This window comes from Notamacropus eugenii, chromosome 4 (assembly GCF_028372415.1).
Source record: "Notamacropus eugenii isolate mMacEug1 chromosome 4, mMacEug1.pri_v2, whole genome shotgun sequence".
In the NCBI taxonomy this organism is placed as follows: domain Eukaryota; kingdom Metazoa; phylum Chordata; class Mammalia; order Diprotodontia; family Macropodidae; genus Notamacropus; species Notamacropus eugenii.
The window spans coordinates 442,370,465-442,390,546 of NC_092875.1; the positions used below are offsets into that span (position 1 = coordinate 442,370,465).

Sequence of the window (20,082 nt, forward strand, 5' to 3'; positions counted from 1 at the left end):
TCTCTGGTTGCTTGCTTGACACCTTGGGAAAGGCAGCAAGGGATATGAAGGAGCTCTCAGCAACTTATACAGATACAGTTTGCTTGGTTTCTGATCCATAGTCAAGTGGGTGGGATAGATGATGGAATATGACGTAGAGTCCAGAAGACCTAGGTCCAAATTCTGTCTCAGAAACCTCCCAGCTGTAGGACACCAAAAAAGTCACTTAATGTCCCTCAGACTTGGTTTCTTCATCTGTAAAATGTAGATAATAATGGCACCTACTTTTACAGGACTGTTAGGAGAATCAGATGAGATAACAAAGTGCTGTCCCCACTTTAAAGTACTGTATAAAGGGTAGCTATTTTTTTGTTTTGAGCCTTTAATAAATTAGGATAAACAAGCCTACGGTGTCTTTCTCTTCACATTTTTAGAGTATTTTACAGTTTAACAAGTAGAGCAGTAGGAGCACTGGATTTAACGTCTGCAGAGCCCACTCTGAGATCTACCGATTGTTTGACCTTGGGAAAGTCAATGAACCTCTAAGAGCCTCATTTCTCCTATCTGCAAAATGGGGACAATAATATCAGTAGGACTCATCTCACAAGGTTATTATAAGAATCAAGAGAGAGTTTGTATATGAAATGTTATATAAATGTCATTTATTAATGACTAGAGCTATCCAAAAGTTACACAGGCTGCCTTGAGAGGTTGTGAGTTCTTCTGCTTTGGGGAACTTTCAAGAGAAGCTTCATGAACTCTTATCTCCTATGTTGTAAAGATAAGTCTTTGTCACATATTCAGTTGCTCAAGTCCCTTCAACTCTGAAACTGGATGCTTCTGTGGTGATTCTACCACCCTCTCCCTCATATTAGAGCTCTTGTAATTATGATCAGATCAATAGTGCTAGTGCTACTAAGTCTTAATCTAACTCCCCTATGACTCTACTGACCTTCTTTGTGACTTTGGAAACCAAAATATCCTTCCCTAGCCTCAATTTCCCCAAATGAGGCAATTACAGTGCATGTTTCTTGAGGGCAACTTGTTGTTCAGTCATTTCACTCATGTCCAACTCTTTGTGACTCCATTCAGAATTTTCTGGCAAAGATATACAGTGGTTTGCCATTTTCTTCTCCAGCTCATTTTTATAGCTGAGAGAACTGAGGCAAACAGGATGAAGTGACTTGCCCAGGGACACACAGCTAGTAAATATCTGAAGCTAGATTTAAACTCAGGTCTTCCTGACTCCAGGTCCAATGCTCTACCCACCAAGCAACCTAGCTACCCTGAGGAGAAGTACTGACTCACTTTTGTGTTTGAAATCCCAGGACTTAGCATAGTACTTGGCACATAATATGCACTTAATAAATTTTTTTTCCACTCATTAATTTGATCTTTTCAATAGTGTGATGGAAACAAGGAAGGTTTTATTAGATTGTAAGAAGTTTGAGGGTAGAGATTGTGCCATTTTCCATTTTGTGTACAAAGTACCTACCTCTGAACCTTGCACACAGCAGACTCAACATTTCATCAACTGAATTTCTGTTTTTGAACTACCATTTCACAGAAGAAGAAACAAACTCAGAGAATGCCCTTGACTTGCTCAAAGTCAAAAGGCTACTATGGAAATCAAGTGAAATCATGTCTATAAATGTCATTTACTCATGACTAGAGCTAGCCAAATGAAGGAAGTGATAAACTTGTGACTTGGTGAGACCAAGGTATTTTGACTCAGAGACCAGTGGTTCTTTCACTTGTTAAGAGTTTCTTAACATTTTGGTTAAATTTTGGACCCCTTTGGCAGTCAGGTGAAGCCTGAGAATCTCTTCTCGGTGACTCAGTAACATAAACAAACATTTATTAAGAACCCATTATATGCTAGGTACTGTGCTAAGATCTGAGTATACAAAGAAAGGCAAAAGAGTTCACAGCCATAGGGGAGATACCATGCAAACAACTCTGTATTAAAAGCAACATGCAGGATAAATAAGAGATAATCAACAAAAGGAAAGCACTCAAGGAGAATTGGGAAAGGCTTTCTGTAAAAGGCAAATTTTAGTAGGGACTTGAAAGAATCCAGGAAAACTAGGAGGCACAGATAAGGAGGGAGAGCATTCTAGACATGAGGGACAACCAGTGAAAATGCCTGGAGGTAAGAGGTAAACTGAGCAACAGCAGCAAGGCCAATGTCACTGGATTGAATAGTGTATACAGTGGAGTGCTGTAAGGTGTAAGAAGACTGAAAAGTTTGAGGGGAGAATAGATTATAAAGGGCTCTGAACACCTAACAGGGGATTACGTGTTGGACCCTGTAAATGATAGGGAGCCAGTGGAGTTTATTAATTGGGTGCATGGGGGGTGTATAGCATGGATTGACCTATGCTTTAAGAAGTTTACTTTGACAACTAAGGATGATGTTTTTTAAAGCATGAAAAAAAATACATAGGCTTACAGAGAAAAACAATTTTATTCAAATGAAGTTATTTGTCTACCTCTTTACTGTTTTAAGACAGAGCCCTCAGCTTATGAATCTCTGCACTACACTCTTCTGCCTCTCTTATATGCTCATTGACATTGACTACGGTATATTTTGTTGTTCAGGCATCAGAATGTTGGATGGCATTGTGACTGATGCCATTGAAGCCAGTTCCATTGGATTCAATCCCAACCACGTGGATATTTACAGTGCAAGCTGGGGCCCTAATGATGATGGAAAAACAGTTGAAGGCCCTGGCAGGTTAGCCCAGAAGGCTTTTGAATATGGCATCAAACAGGTGAGGTACTTAAAAGACATTCAACTGGGATGAAATATGACTATGCAAAGAATATGTGAAAAAATTCCGTTTGTACAGACAGAAGAGAGAGGTCTTTTCTTGCTTTCCAAAAGTCCCTTGCTATTTCAAATATATTTTCAAAACCAAATAATTCTTCAGAGGGATGGAAGTAATAGGGTTACGTGAGCTTTACTAGCCTGGCCCTGACTTGCATACTTCGTATATGTTCCAGGGTATCCCGACAAAAACTTCCATGTTCATATCTAGTATACAACTTTTTTTAATCTAATAAAACCTATGCAGTGAAATTATGAATTCAACTCAAAAACACTGGCTTAATTCATATACATATATGTGTATGCATATATATATATCTATATTTACACTTACTCATATAATATATCAAGGATTTCTTTCACTAACTCTAAACTGAGATGTGAAACCACCTCTACTGCTAGAGTTTCCTGACACTTAGAGAAGTTGTGACTTGCTCATAGATGTTCATCTGGCAGTAAGTGTCATAGGTAGTAGTTAAACCTAGAGCTTTCTGAGTAACTGTTCTGAGTTACTGAGTGACTGAGTAACATGTTCTGTCTATTCTGCCCTGTTGCATATTCATATAATACATAAGTATAACAGGATACTGGAGATAAATGACTCCTAATGGGCAGAAATCCCCAGCCCTCCCTTCCTTAATCCCCCAGTAAGTTTTCCAAGTCCTGTTACATATGGAAAAAAAATAAGATTTTGAAAACATACATTGAATGCAATGTATTGCATCTGATCTCTAATTCTGATCAAATATTTCTTTTTTTAAAAAAAAAGGTATCCTGTCCCTCTAGATATTTCTCATTTTATTTTATCAGATATTCTTGGGTTACTATGTTCACTTAGTGGTAACCAGAATTTCTCTATGCTTTCCTTCATTTTATTGGGCATCTGCCATATGTAAGGTACTAGACTGGTCTAGTCCAAGGTGAGGGTGGGGTGGGGAAGTCGTGCTGTTTTTAACTATGTAATCACTTTTTTATGCATCTGATCACTTGGGTTTAGTGCAATATCTCCCAAGCATATACCAGGCCCACAGACTATGAGTTATAAAATTAAAAGGGAGATATTTGGGACACAAGCTGAGAAAGAATGACACTGTCAAATATAGCCTAACCAAGCAGCCACTTTCAATCCAGCTGGAATGCATCACTGAATAATGGTTGATTGACTCTCTGCTGACAGACTGATAGAATAAGAGGTTCAAGCTGAAGAAAGGCAGAGGAAGTTCAGTGATCCAAATATATCACAACAAGCATTACAAAGTATGGAGAAAACATAGGAGAGAGCATGGAAGGTAAGGTCTTCCATCTACCTACATAAAGAAAGAAAACCAAGATTGCTACATACCACACCAAAAGGAGAGACAGAAAAGACAGAAATATCTGGCTTTAGGGAAAGGTTACAGAATTGTGTGTATTATATATGAGAAAAGAATACATGGAAAGAGGATTTCATATTCATTTCAGAAGGATTTGAGGTGAGGAATAGATAACAAATTTGTGCATTTTGTACCTTCTGTATGTATATTTAGATGGTGAGGTTTTGAACAATTTCCATTTAGATCTGACCTAAACCTCCATGTCTGCCATTGCCTACAGGGAAGACAGGGAAAAGGCTCCATCTTCGTCTGGGCATCTGGGAATGGTGGGCGCCAAGGGGATGACTGTGATTGTGACGGTTACACAGACAGTATCTACACCATTTCCATCAGCAGCGCCTCACAGCAAGGCCTGTCTCCCTGGTACGCTGAGAAGTGCTCATCCACACTGGCCACTGCCTACAGCAGCGGGGACTACACTGACCAGAGAATCGTAGGCTGTCTTTTTGTTGTTTTTTTTTTTTAAATCAGATTTACTCTACTACAATAGGGGAACGTAATTTGTGTATACAGCTAACAAAACAATTGCTTTTGAAAAGGTTAACTTATTTATATTTGCTGTCCCAGAGGGTGGAAACTCATGCTTCGTCACTTGTAAAGTTTTCACATGTTAAAATATGATTTTTTCCCACAAGGATAATCACACTTCTGAATGGAGGATTTTGTTTATCTATCCCTTATGCTTTTGGCTTGATATTGAGGAGCTACCAATATCATTGCAAAAAGTCTTAGCGTGGTTTCAAGCTATTAGAGCTTAAAATGGTGTTGTCAGTGTTTAAAAGCACTCTAAGACTTTGAAGGGACTCCTCTCCAAAGGGCTTGGACTTCACACATTTGTGTTAACCATGGGTGGGCACTATCCTTTGAGGAAAACCACAATCACGATAAGCCAGGACTCCATGACCTTCTTGATTTGAGAGTTCTCTCCAACCATGAAGATCTAAAGCAATCCATGCCTGCTCATATGATCTATATCTGCCTATATGATCTTCTGTCAAATGTTCCCTGAAGGTCACCACAGGGGATGTGAGAGGCCTTCCTCAATCTCTCCTGCCTCAGGGGAGCTCCTTGGCGGTTCACCTTTCATTCTTCACTTTCACAATATTCAGCAAATTATGAAAAATACTAATTAAAGACCTGCCTCATCCTAAGAGAGTGACAAGCTGAAAGGAAAATGCCTGAGTTCAACATTTTCCACAGCTGATCTCAGCATCCAAATCAGTGACCCAGGAAATTTATATTTTAGAAAGATCTTTCAGCCCACATTCAGATCGATATATTGTGGGTAACCAGGATGCATTCTGTTTAGGGCAGGAGTTTTTAACCTCAGATCCACAGACCCCACTAAGAGTCCATGGATAGAGTTCAGAGAGTTTTTACTTTTATAATTATGGTTTGATATAATTGGGTTTCTTTCATAATCCTATTAAAAACATTGTTCTGAGAAGGCGTCTGTGAGACAAAAAAAGGCTAAGAATTGTTTCAGTAATTTATTAGATTCCTTCAGGAGCACACTATTGAAGCATGACATGAGAGCTTTGTGGTTAGAGCCCCATCAATTAAAAATGTTGTGAACCCCACAATTAATTCTTGACAGAAAAAAATGACTATCCAAGGCACAGAGGATCCTAATTATAACATAACCACTGGTTATGTTCTCCAATTAAAATTATATGTGTTCATTTGAATTATATGGTAACTCTATCCTTGTGTATTTGTAAAAATCACTCATAAAGGCACTATTGAAAACAGCCTAGGTTTTATCTTCTCCAGACAAAAATCACTGGCAGAGAACTGGGTTTTTTTTGTTTTGTTTTGTTAAATAATGTGATCATTTAAGCACTGAAACTATGGTCTTAGCTGAAAAACATTTTTTACTCTCACCTTAATTTTTGCACTTATTCATTTCACAAACAGTGAAAAACAAATTTTTTTGGATACAGACATTCAACAAAAGACAATATTCTGCATGATCCTTGAATCTGAGCTGTCAGACACTTACCCCTCCTTTTTCAAGTGAGCACAGCAGGTTAGTGTCTCCATGGATATTTAATAGTCCCTTCAAGCGGATGGGTTTATCAAGCATTTCAAATATACCGTTAGCCCTATTTTAACCTCTTCATTATTCTGCAAAGGAGTAGCAAGGAGGAAATTGAGGTCTAAAAAGATCCCTATTTTGATCAAATATGCTGAGGACAAATGCATATGATGGAAACCAATGGAAACAGTTCCAAGAAAATCAGCCTTATCTAACTTACTCAAAGCTGTTTCTTAGCCTTGTCAGTTGTAACCCTCTCACAGTGTCCCTTGTCAATAGCAGCTCTGTTCCTGCACCTTCAGGAGAGAACATTTGCCTCCATTTTGGAAATTCAGCAAGTCCAAGTGGGAGGTGATAATTGAACAAATCATTTTTTCACACCTCCTGCCCACACAAAGAAACCTCTAGTGAAATAGAAATGCACCACTGAAACCTAGGTAGGCTCCCATTATCGGTCCCATTATTGGCTGTACCAGCCACCCACCCTTGTCATCAGTTATGGAAATCATGGAGGCAAATTAATCATGAAGTCTATCTGTTTGCTTCCATATACCCCTTGTTATCAATGTTCACTCCCCTACACACACACACACATACACACACACACAGACAAGATGGAAATGACTTTCTGGTTAGGAGATGTGAAAAGAATGATACACGTGGAAATCAACTCAAGTTCATACGTATTTGTTGAGCACCTTCTCCATGTACTAAACAGAAGACTGAGTCCCTACTGAGTGTGAGTTCATAGAATGATTAACACTATCAAGATCAGTTTGAAACACAAATCAGAATATTTCTGTTAAAAACATAGTCAAATGTCAATCTGAAAGGAACAGATCAAATTTTCAACAACAAGAGGACTTCTGAATATACGAGATCAAACACAATGGATATGATGATGAAAGAGGTAGCATGTGATTCGCTGTGGATTTGAAACATGCCTTTTATACACAGTGTAACTCCAGGAATCTGGGAGGAGGGGTAAAATATTCATGGAGGAGGCAGTTCATAGTACCAAAATCACAAACAAGTTGGAGAAAAAAGAGAGTGACTTGAAATATCAGCACGTGGAAATATCCCTACACTTGTTTGGCAGAAACAGAGAGCTGGAGCAGCTGAGTTACCTCGTCATTATTAGCCTTTGATTATGGTTAATCCCAAGCGATGAAATTTATGAAATCATTGCATTTTCTCCCTGTGTCCCTTCTCCTGTGTCACTACTCAGACAAGTGCCGATCTGCATGATGACTGCACAGAGACCCACACCGGTACATCAGCCTCTGCCCCTCTGGCTGCTGGGATCTTCGCTCTTGTACTGGAAGCAAAGTAAGATGTCAAAGACTTTAAATCACCTTTCCTGAAACTTTCCTTTTTTTGTAAAGGGTGTATATTGGAGAGGGAGGGAGAAATGAGGAGCCTGCCTAGCTGGCACCCTCTTAGAGGGCTGGCTTTCTTCGACCACTTGAATTAGTTTGTCTGCATTCCCATGTTGGGTAATGTCAACAATTCTTTACATGTTAAGACAAGTATTATAGCTGCATTGTGAGAAAGGCTGGCTAATTTGAAGATTAATTTTATCCTTCCTAGAAAGGAAGGTTGACATAATGAAATCAAGTAAAACCTCTACAGAAATGATGAAATATCTTCCCCTCACATGCATCTCTCCTCCCCCTCAACCCAACCCCTTATTCTTAGGTTATGGCATGTTTATTGAACTTGCCACTTGATGATGCCCAGTAATTGAACCGTGCCAAAGTATAGGAACAACTTGATCTATGGTAGGAGTGATTGAATCATTAAAACCATGGGTCCTTAACCATCTTCTTTATTGATCTTCTAGAGCCCAGGTCAGTTTTAGAGATCCTAGGTCTCCCTGAGAAGTTTAGTTTAGTCCAAGTAAGTTTCATGATGTGTCTGATTCTAATAAGGTGTTGAGTAGAGCAGGGCAGAAAAGTCTGTGACTGACAATATAGTTTGTCTTAGATATCTTGAAATAGTTTATATGTTTGGCACAGACTCAGGAACAAGAACTGAGGAACTAAGGAGAGAACACAGACATATGCTAGGCCTAAGCCAGTAAGGTCATATGCTTAGTTCAAGTGGAATTTTTTTTTTAAATGGTATCCAACAGGAAATGAAGTCCAAGTCATTAGATCAACGTCAGTGGCTAGAGAGCCAAAGCAAGCATTGTAAGGATAGAAAAGAATCACAGTCCCATGCAAATAAGTAGTTTTACCTTGGTGGAATATGGGGATATAACAACAATAATATTAGCTAGCAGTTTATAGTACCTTAACATTTGCAAAGTGCTTTTTAAATATTCTTATTTTCATCACAGTAGCCCTGTAATCTAGATGCTATTCTTGTCCCCTTTTTACAGACAAGAAAACTGAGGCTCTCGGTGACTTGCCCAAGGTCACACTGTTAGTAAGTGTTTGCAGCTCAATTTGATGTGAGGTCAAAGATGAGCTGACCTCTCCATTGTCTTACACTTCCTGATGAGTATGGCCAGACATCCTAAGGAGAACTAGAGAAAAGTCCTTTTATGTGACTAGAGCAATTACTTTTAAAAAAAGGGGGCAATATGACCTGATAAGTTGGAGGTTCTTCCATTTTAGCATCTAGCCTGGGAACCTAGCTTCTGGAGCAACTCTAGATCAAGGAAACAGCCTATTCCTTCCACTCACTGTTAAAATGAAGATACCTTATTGCCTTTATAGCAATCAGCAAGGACAAAAAGGAGGCTGCCAGGGGGCTAAGAAAACACCCACTGGATATATGCAAGGTTCTGGCAGTATTAGCCACAGTAGCAAGTCAGGCTGTTTTGATACCCAAGAGGCATTTCCAGAAAGCTGGGCCTCTACCACAACCTAGAATAATAGCTTATATTTCAACAAAAACTTAAAACTTTCCTTATGGTAACTTTGTGAAGTAGGTAGGACAAATATTATTTCCCTGTTGAGGCTCAGAAACATTTCCATATCTAGTAAGTAGCAGAGTCAGCACTGGGCCCGGGTGTACCCCCTCCCTGTACAGGACCTTTGCCACTTTATTTCTCCCATAAGAGATCACTAGCCTAAGTAAAATACCATAGTGGATGTCTTAGGATTGGGAGATGAGGCAAGGGAGGGAAATGCCTCCAACAGACTTATGGAGACCTTTGCCACAGATTGGCTGGGGGTGGGAAGGAAGGGGTTGCCCACATTAGTTGACTAGGTCCTTGTGGATTTTTATAAAGATGCTTAGTAAGGGATATGCTAAATGACTAGAATCTATCTGAGAAATGCCATGCTCCCTGAAAGTTCCTATAGAAGATGGGAAAAAAAAAAACCCAGTTGATTTCATGGTTAAGAAATAATAGCTGAAGCCTTGTCAGAAGAGAGAGGGAGAAAATCTAACACTTATGGAAGTGATTGTAGAAAACTGAAAACAAATAAATTAATAATTAAAAAAATAAAAAAAGATGAAGAGGAAATGGGATGAAAAGGTGATGCAGAGGATAGAACTCTGGAATTGGAGGTAAGAAGATCTGAATTAAATTTAGTCTTAGATACTTACTCAGACATCTATGTTACCCTGGACAAGTCACTTACCATCAGTATGCCTCAATTTCCCTAACCGTACAATGAGGATAATAATAGCTCCTGATCCCCAGGGTTGTTTTGGGGACAAAATATGAGATCATATTTTCAGAGTGCTTAGCATAGTTCCTGGCATATATTGTAGGTACTTAATAAATAATTATCCATTTTTTTTATTCCATAAATACGTATTAAGTGTCTATTCATTCTTTTTCATTTGGAAAAAGAAAGGCTGGGCCATTGAAAAGATATCACAAAACAATTACAAAAATAAACTCTACTATTTTCATTGGGTGCAAAAGGAGAAATACGCTTCTAATACACTAAGAGGGAATTGAGTTAGTTATTGTGAAGAAAACCTTGACTTCTTGTGTTATGAGATACTGAAACATGTTGCCAAGGTTACTGAATGTACATGTCTTAAGATGTTCAAAAGAAATGGAGATGATCTTTTTGAGGTCAGAGAAATAGAAAACTAGACTTAGCAACTTCTAGCATTTCATCCTATGTTATATCTACTCCCTTCAAAATTAGTGGAACTAAATGCCTAATTCCAGAATTTTTTTTTCTGCAAATATATGCCCGGTTGGCAATCCACCACATTGTTTAAAAAAATGCTTTTTCTCCATTAAGTTGGTTTGGCTGCTTGGTGAGCAAAGAATGGTGATGAGTACTTCAATGAAGAGCTAGCAAGATTTTTTTCCATGTAGGAAATGCAATTGTTAAGATAGAAAATGGTAGAAAGGATTTCTTTTTCTTAATTATGTTAGAATGCCTTCCCCTCGAATATTTTCCAAAGATTAGATAAGGATAAACCAATGAAGAAACCATGGAACCTGCATATTAAGCAATGTCATTAAAAGAGAAATGTGACATGAATGAAGAAACTTTATCAGGTCCAACAACAGACTGCAGCTCTGATATGTGATCTCTCTGCAAGAAAAATATGTATAAAGAGATATTCACTAAAAATTATTACTTGAAATGTGCAGTACTAAAATCCATTGTGGTGAATGTATAATATAGTCTCTTATTTTGTGACCTCATCATGACATAAAGTTAAGCTTGTGATTTCAAAGGTTGGGAGGAATATGGGCCCTGGTAAGTTTACCAAGTTTTCCTAGACCCCAGAGATGGAACGTGTCATTTTACTAAGGATCAGTGTAGCTAAGATGATCAGAGAGATTCCTCACTGGCAGATTGGGTACAGAGTGATAAATTTTTATTTTTTGTATTTTCTTTTAAAAATATTTTTACCATTCCTTATTATCTCTCCCTGTTACTACTGCTTCTCTAACCCAAAACAGTTTTGAAAACTTTCATAATAAACATGTATAGTCTAGCAAACAATTTTCCATATTGGCCAGGTTCAAACATGCATGAATCACTATGGATTTGGAGTCCAGAGCGGTAAATTTTTAAAGCATGGTAACTCATAAACCTTTTATCTTAAGATTGGTTTCAATCTATAGCCAGATACTCACATATGTGAAATCAAAGATCCTTGAAATATGGATGAAGAACTTACTATGGGGTGTAGTTGATTTTTCAACATTTATTTCAGTGTGAATATTAAATCATATAGTTAGCTTTTAAAGTCCTTTGAAACCTGGCCCTTTCCTACCTTGCCATCCTATCCTTTAATACCTTTTATATATTCTATGATAGAGCTGTATTGGCCTTCATACTGTTCCTTAGGCGTAATGCTCCATCTCTGCCATCCAAGTACATGCCTTTTTACTGACTGTCCTCTATGCCTGGAATGCTCTTTCTCCTCACCTCAACCTCTTGGCCTCCCAGGCCTGCTGCAAGACTTAGCTCAAATTCCATCTTCTGTCCTGTGTTCTTTATAGGTGTTTACAATATTGGGCAGGTACACTTTAGAGATGGAAAGGACCTTAGAGATAATTTTTTTGCAAGATATTGCTTAATTATATGTCTATGAAATCTTAGAGTGTCCAAAGTACTTTCCTTATGATAACTGTATAATGTAGGTCATACTTAATGAAACACCTAGTCAAGGAACACCAATAAGAAAATGATAGAAAATGGTGAGGGTGAGAAAAGTGAAATGTCCCCTCCAAAGTCACATAGGTACTTAGCAGCAAAACCCAGACTGGAACTCAAGTCTTCTACCTTGTGCTCTGTTCAGTAACACTCATTGCTTTCCAAATATCTGTTAAACCCAATTTTTCACATATGTTTCATGAAATCATGATTTCCTATTGACTTATCTATGTGACTTATAGTCTAACTGACCATATATATGTTTAAACTCTTGCTATTATCTCCTCAGTTTAAAAATAATAACATACCAAACCAATTTTTGCTCCTACAGTCTCCGTTAGCCCTATGTTTGACTATGCACACTGTGCACACTGACTCTGTCCACCTGGTAGTCAGTATATTAGACAATGCTCTGCCCTGGGAGCAACGCATCCCCTTTCTTCAAGTGTGTAAACCAGTAACCACTCCTACTCAGGCAAGTCATTTTTAAAAGTAGCAGTAACCCTTTATTTTGAACAAAATATGTGTACCTACCAAACAACACTTTATTGACCTTAATAAATTAAGACATCTTGCCACAGTGGGTAAAATTCTGGCCTAGAAGACAAGATAACCTGGATTCCAGTGCTATTCCTGATAGACCCTGGCTGTATGGTGCTGGACAAATCTCTAAGTCTATGAGATGCAGAGAAGGTGCTGACCTTCACTAGTGGAGGGAGCTTCCTCACTGGGAATTCCCTATTCTCAGTATGTTGGAGCCTGCTCATAGGACAGTCAACTGTTAAATTTCCAATGTGAGCCATTATACCTCTCTAATCAGGCTTGATTTGTTGCATGTCTAGACTTCAGAAAGTGATGAATATAGTATTAATAATGAAGATTAGACTTAAAATTCTGTTGTGGGTACATTTCCCCCCTGGAAAACATTTACCAGCATACACCTGCCTGTACCAATGAAATCACAGGTCAGTTATTATCTCTATCCAAAACCAGGGAGTAATTTAAGCATCTTGATATACATCGGGCTCTTTATAGGTTTACAGATTTGAATTTACCATCTGCATGAATAACTTATTGGTAAAGATTACTTTGAATTTTAAGATTTATTATTCATGATGTTATGTTGATCATATCAATGACATAAAATTGTACACTATAATAGACACATTAATAAGCATTAGCATAACCTTAATTTATCAGCAAGTCATACTTGCTATGTAATTATTGATAATCATAACAAAAGCTAGCATTTTTAATGCTTTAAGGTTTGCAAAATGCTTAATATAAATTATCTCATTTGGAATTTACAATTATCCTGGGAGGTAGGTGCTTTTAGTGTCTTCATTTCACAAATAAGAAAACTGAGGCTGAGAAAGGTTAAAGGTCTTACGAAGGGTAACATAGCTTTTAAGTGTCTGAGGCAAAATTTTAACTCAGGTCTTCTAGACTCCAACTCTAGCACTCTATGCAGTTGTATTTCTAAAGAAATTTTGTTTCTGAAATATTATAATTTCCCTCCCCATGCAGCCCTCATCTTACCTGGAGAGATATGCAGCATTTGGTTGTGTGGACCTCTGAATATGACCCCCTGGCCATCAATCCTGGTTGGAAGAAGAATGGAGCAGGACTGATGGTGAATAGTCGATTCGGATTTGGGTTACTTAATGCTAAGGCCCTGGTAGACTTAGCTGATCCCAAAACTTGGAGAGGTGTCCCCGAGAAGAAAGAATGCATTGTGAAAGACAACAGCTTTGAGCCCAAGTAAGAAATCCCTTGGCCTTTCATTCTGACTTCCATTTATCATACTATTTGATTACAACATCTGATGTCCAAAAGAACTTTCTCAGGGCCCTGAGCACTCAGCAGCAGCTAAGATCTCCTCCTTTCTTCTCACTCCCACATCCCACATCTGCCTTTGTGCCATTGAGGGAGAAGGAGATCAAGTCTCCTCTATGAGATGCTAGAAAACCCTCATGGGTGGCTTGATGATTAAAGGTCATATATTGTATAATACAGACTTAGAACATCCCCCCCTCCTTTTATTAAAGAGGAATTGAGGCCCAAGAGGTTAAGTGACTTTTCCATGGTTATATAGCATAGAGAGTAGGCCTTGGATCCAAATCTCCTTAGACCTAGTACAATAATCTTGCTTCTAAACCATACCACTATCTTTTTTTTACAAACTGCTCATTTGTAGTGTTTGCTCTTGTCATTTTACTTCACATCGTATAATTTGTTACCTGGTATTTTTACTCTAAATATTTTTCCTTATTTATATATATCTCACCTAGAAATTACCCATAGATATTTCAAATTATGGCACAGAAACAGACTAGACTGTGATTGATTATTACTCCTACAGTCATTGTAATTAATATTATACTAGAGACACTAAAATCATGTCAAAAGTAATAGATTCTATTTATATAGTGCAAAGTGATTACAAAAATTCTTCACACACATTATCCCATTTGAACTTCATGATAGCCTCATGAGTTATGGAATGCAATACTCTTACCATAATTTAAAAAAAAGAAAGAAACGAACATCCAGATAAATAAAGGGACTTGCCCAGGGTTACACAGCTAAGTAAGCAGTAGAGCCAGATTTCGAGTTTAGGTCTCTTCCACCAAGTCATGGGACTGCTTCATAGCTGAGACCACATTATCAAAACATGAACATGGCACCTGTGCTCACCAATACTCTGCAATCTATCTGTCATGCCACCTAGTTTCTTCATTGATCATAGACTAGACTAATTGGCCTCTGAGTTCCTTCCTATTTCTGAGATGAATACCTAAACCTTCTTGGTTGTAGTTCAAAGCATTACATTCTAGAGCAAATAGTATTATAACAAGATTTCAGGCTATTTTATTCGTATTTACTAATATATGTGAACTACCAACCTTGTTTCAAGAATCCATCTTCTCCATATCTACAGAAAGAAATATGGAGTCTGAATGCAGATCCAAAGCAAGCCATTTGCTCTCTTTTGTTTGGTTTAATTTTTTCTTTCTCGTGGTTCCGCTCATTTATTCTAATTCTTCTACACAACATGACTAATGTGAAAATATATTGAATAAGAATGTATATAGAGAGCCTCTCTCTCTCTCTCTCTCTATATATATATATATATATATGTGTGTGTGTGTGTGTGTGTGTGTGTGTGTGTGTGTGTGTGTGTAGATTGCACACTGTCTTGGGGAAAAGGGAGGGGAGAGGGATGGAGAAAATGTAAAACTTATGGAAGTGAATAATGACATCTAAAAATAACAAAATATTTTTAAAAAAAGAATTCATCTTCATGATACAAAAAAAGTCCTAAGTCCTTTTTTTGGCTTATTCCATATAGGATGCTTATATATTCACACATACACTGAACTGGATAAATAAAAGCTTATTTATTGACAACCCTTGACTTTTTTTAGATCATTGAAAGCTGATGGAGTAGTTACTATTGAAATCCCTACAAAAGCCTGTGAAGGACAAGAAAATTCCATCACGTCTTTGGAACATGTGCAATTTGAAGCAACAATTGAATATTCACGAAGAGGAGATCTTCATGTCACACTCACTTCTGCTGCTGGTACAGAGAAGAGATGTTTTCTTTTGTTTTTCCCCCTCCTTACAAAATCATCTAAGTCCTTATTTAAATGCCTGTAGAATTTGTTTTATTCAAAGAGCATTTTGGTATGGAGTACCTGAAAGAAAACTTTAAATCTATAAGTAATGTGTTATTTTACTTTTTTTCAGAGGTTGGGTTCTCATTTGGATAAGCGGTGAATAAGGTCTATGGAAAGAGAGCCTGTTGACTCAGATTTCCCCAGTTTGTAATCTTATTACTCAAAAAGAATTCTGATACTGTGAAAAGGATTTTTCAAATCCTAACGTCGAGCTTGATGTTCTTGAAGTACTAACTATTCTCAGAACCTTTTTTTATGTTCATAGGCAATACTTTTAAATGATCATTTTTATCTGCTGTTTTCATGTCACTTACATTGCCCAATATGTCTTTTGCTCTACTCTTTCCCTGAAAACCATCCCTATAAAAAGAATAAAAAAGAGTGGGGGAAACAGTGTAGCAAAAATAACCAACACATCCCCCAGAACTGACCTGTAGTGATCTATGCCCATAGTCCCTCAACACTGCTAAGAAAACAGGGAGTTACAGACCGAAGCATACAATTTTTTTTACTTTCTTTTCCTTCTTTCTTTCCTCCTTCTTTCCTTCCTTCCTTTCTTCCTTCTTCCTTTCTTTTCAAGTTTTCTTATGCAAAATAACTAATATGGAAATGCTTTAAATGATTACACATATATAACCTATTGCTTACCATCTCAGTGAAAAGGCAGGGAGGGAAGGAGGAGGAAGGATAGAAATTTTTTAAAAAGACTTTTTAAAAAAATGTTAAAAATTATTTTAATATGTAATTGGGAAAAATAAAATATTTTTAAAAAAGAAGGGAAGAAAAAGAAAGAGAGAGGAAAGAGAGAGGGAGGGAGGAAGAGAGAAAGAAAGAAAGAAAGAAAGAAAGAAAGAAAGAAAGAAAGGAAGGAAGGAAGGAAGGAAGGAAGGAAGGAAGGAAGGAAGGAAGGAAGGAAAGAAAGAAAGAAAGGAAGGAAGGAAGAAAGAAAGAAAGAAAGAAAGAAAGAAAGAAAGAAAGGAAGGAAGAAAGAAAGGAAGAAAGGAAGAAAGAAAGAAAGAAAGAAAGAAAGAAAGAAAGAAAGAAAGAAAGAAAGAAAGAAAGAAAGAAAGATAGAAAGAAAGAAAGAAAGAAAGGAAGGAAGGAAGGAAGAAAGAAAGAAAGGAAAGAAGTCAGGCACTTGTATTCTCATAGCTCTTTGGGAGATGATTTGGCCAGTATAATTCCTTAGCATTCAGTTTCAGCTGTTGGGTTGTTAACTGTTAACATTGTAGTCACTGTGTTTTCCTATTTTTCCTACTTTAGCTGCTATAAGTCTTTTCTATGCTCTCCTGCACTCTTCCTGTGTCACAGTAATATTCCATTGCATTGATATAACACAATTTATTTGACAATATTTTATTAAATTACACTCTTGAAGCCCCAGAGGGCCAATTTCACTTCCAATATGTGCAATACACAAAGAAATAGTTTAGGTACATCTTGCTCAGTTTAAAGGGGCTAAAAAAAAAAAACAAACAAACACCCAGAGTTTCTTACGAATGGGAGCTATATGCTTTGTGTAGAATGTGTTTTTGAATATTAAGTGAGATGAAGGATGTAAAAGTAAAGTACAAATACAAGTCATTATTATTAAGAGCTTTGATACATGACTCTTTGAAAGTGAGGTCTTAGGAAACTATATTTCTCAAAATTCAGACAGAGTAAAAATGAACTGTCACTGAGGATAAGATGGATCCTTGGAATGGATGCACTCTTTACATAAAGGATTCATAATATGCAATATTTGGAAAAGACTGACATCTGAGAAAGTATAATGTCATGGAAAGAGTTCTGGGCTTGGAATCAGGAGATACTTGGGTTCACATTCTACCTCAGAAAGCTGCATGACCATGGGCACGTGCTGGTACCTTCCGGAACCTCACCTGTAAAATGAAGATATTAATAGGAGCACTGCTTATCTCACAGGATTCCTGTAATGATCTAATGAGAGAATGTATGAAAAGCATTTTGCATATCAAAAAATCCTATGTAAATATCATCTCTTAAGCTCCTATATCTTACAACCTTCCAACTAGCCCCAGGGCTACTCTGAAGCTCACTAGTTCTTTTGATTCAGGAGATGAATGGTTGTTAATGACTCTGGCAGGGACTGGGATTCCATTATCATTACATTTCTGACTCTGCCCCTAGTTTGTTGTGTGAACATAGGTGAGCTAATTAATGTATTTCTGTATCAGTATGAAGTGGCTGCTCTATAGTTTACACTTAATGCTCTCTGAAAACTGTGAATCTTTCGAAAGTGATAATGTCCATGAAAAGTATTTATGCCCCTCAAATCTCTCTTCTGAATGCTGTTTAAATGTAGCTCTCAGTTCTTTGTATTTAAATGAGTTTATATATCTCCCTTTCCTAATGAATGATTATAATCTGACCTTGTACTGGATACAGATTTTGAGAGCTCATTGCTACCTGAGCGTAAATTTTTATTAGCTAGATTTTATCCGAATACCAAATAGCAATTATCTGAAGTGATTTCCTTTACTTCATTGATTAACATTAGTCAGTGGGTCAATAAACATTTATTAAGTACCTTCTATATGACAGTCACTGTGCTAAAAGATGGATGTGTGTGTGTGTGTGTGTGTTTTGTTTTTCTATCTGTATCAATATAGGAACCAGTACTGTGCTATTGGCTGAAAGAGAGAGAGATACATCACCCAATGGTTTTAAGAACTGGGACTTCATGTCTGTTCACACGTGGGGAGAGAATCCAGTAGGCACCTGGGCTTTACGAATTACTGATATGGTATGTAGATGTGTGTGTGTGTGTGTGTGTGATGGGAAAGGCATGGAACTGAATTTATGGTGGATAAGCAAAGTTCTGGGAGCACGTAGTACAGGATGTTAAAGATTTGGAAATGGGGGTCAACATTTATCAAGGCATTAAAGGAATTTGACTGCTACTTAGTGGAAAAATTGGAATAAAATAGTTATTTCTTCCACATCACAACTTTCCCCGTCACAGTTTCAATATATCTCAGGGTGACATAAGAAATTAAATGAAATTTGGGGATAATTGTGTAGAAGCCACAGATGACAGAGGAAAAGTTTAGAAGCCTATAAATACATAAAATATATGCATGATATGATATAATATCAATATATCTTATCCTTTAATTCCATAATAATTCAGATTTCTCTGGTATAAAGGGAGGACCAAAAGCTTTTATGCAGATTTTCCACATGGCAGGGGTGCTGTGCCCCTAAGCCCTGCAATATGGAAGGGATAACCATAGTTTATGGAAACCTTCATATTTGGATGTGTGGATAATAGTAGAAAAAGAAGCCCAGGGAACTGAAATTTTGCCAGTAACACTGGGAGCCATGCCAGAGGTGCATAAAGTGACTCCACATGGCAAACCTGATCCACTTATTTTGCTCCTCTTGATGAAGAATGTGAATTACCCCCTGACTACTTATTCAAATGACTGAATGATCCATCTGTGTAATTTGTCAAATTGCTTTTGCCCTGGTATAGTATAGACATTACATTTAGTCTGTGTAGATACCCTAAAATAACTTTGTGCAATTTAGAGAAGTTAGTCATGTTCTGAGTAAGAAGTAGTAAGGTGTAGTTTGATAGAAAGCTATCCTGGCCATCAGAAAGAACTGGGTTCAAATCCTACCTCGGACATACTGACTGTGGGAGCCTTGAGTGTCCCAAGCAACTCTCTAAGACTGTAATTGCAGAGCATCTGCCAGTCTACATTGATAAAGGAAGTTTTCTCATTGGGGGAAATGAATACTACTATATTACAATATATACCAATGAAATGACATTTGTTGTCATTGGAAAGACAAAAAATAAAGCTATAAGCCTAGACATCAACAAAACCATAAATTAAATTTCCGAAGTGTAAATGCTTATACTGAAAATTTTACAGTTAGTTCTTGGGAACCGGATCAAACTGGCTCCAGCACACCCTGTATGTTTCGATGAGATGTTATAATAAGATGTTAATTATGAATGTGAAGGATGTTTAAGAACATATTTTGAGGAAAATGAAGTCAAGCTCATTCAAAGCCCACCACAAATAATATCTGTACTTATTCATTAGTCTGGAAGAATGGAAAATGAAGGAAGAATTGTGAACTGGAAACTGATTTTGCATGGGACTTCCACTCAACCAGAACACATGAAACAACCCCATGTCTACACTTCCTATAATGCTGTGCAGAATGACAGAAGAGGGGTGGAGAAGATGTCTGATTTTGTTGAGGTCTGTATATATCGCTTTTCTTTGTAATCTACCACGAAGCTGCTCCCAAATGATCTACATGGTTTCCTGCTGCCCCAAAGGATTAATGTGCCCCACCCCCTCCAAAGTGGCTCATTTATAATAAAGGTATAGCTCAGGTACCTAGAAAAGCCCAAATAATTTTCTTTAAGAGGAAACATGTTTTCTCTAACATTTAGGTCCTGTATTTATTCCTAGCTCACATTCATATATCACTTTGAAATTTACAAAATGTTTCCTTCACAAAAACTCTTAACAGAAATTAGTGTAAATGTTATTGCTCTTATTTTTAAGAAGAGAAACATGAAACTTTGAGAAGTACATTGAGT

General features: G+C 37.3%; 1 protein-coding gene across 1 annotated transcript in view; it reads left to right on the forward strand.

Moving 5' to 3' along the window:
* PCSK1 (proprotein convertase subtilisin/kexin type 1) overlaps positions 1-20,082 on the forward strand; it is a 50,670-nt gene that overhangs the window by 25,645 nt on the left and 4,943 nt on the right. Inside the window, exons 7-13 of the mRNA XM_072606065.1 lie at positions 2,581-2,753; positions 4,403-4,615; positions 7,449-7,549; positions 13,339-13,572; positions 15,240-15,397; positions 18,128-18,261; positions 19,574-19,735. Of these exons, the coding sequence (XP_072462166.1) occupies positions 2,581-2,753; positions 4,403-4,615; positions 7,449-7,549; positions 13,339-13,572; positions 15,240-15,397; positions 18,128-18,261; positions 19,574-19,735 (1,175 nt within the window). The remainder of the gene's footprint in view (positions 1-2,580; positions 2,754-4,402; positions 4,616-7,448; positions 7,550-13,338; positions 13,573-15,239; positions 15,398-18,127; positions 18,262-19,573; positions 19,736-20,082) is intronic.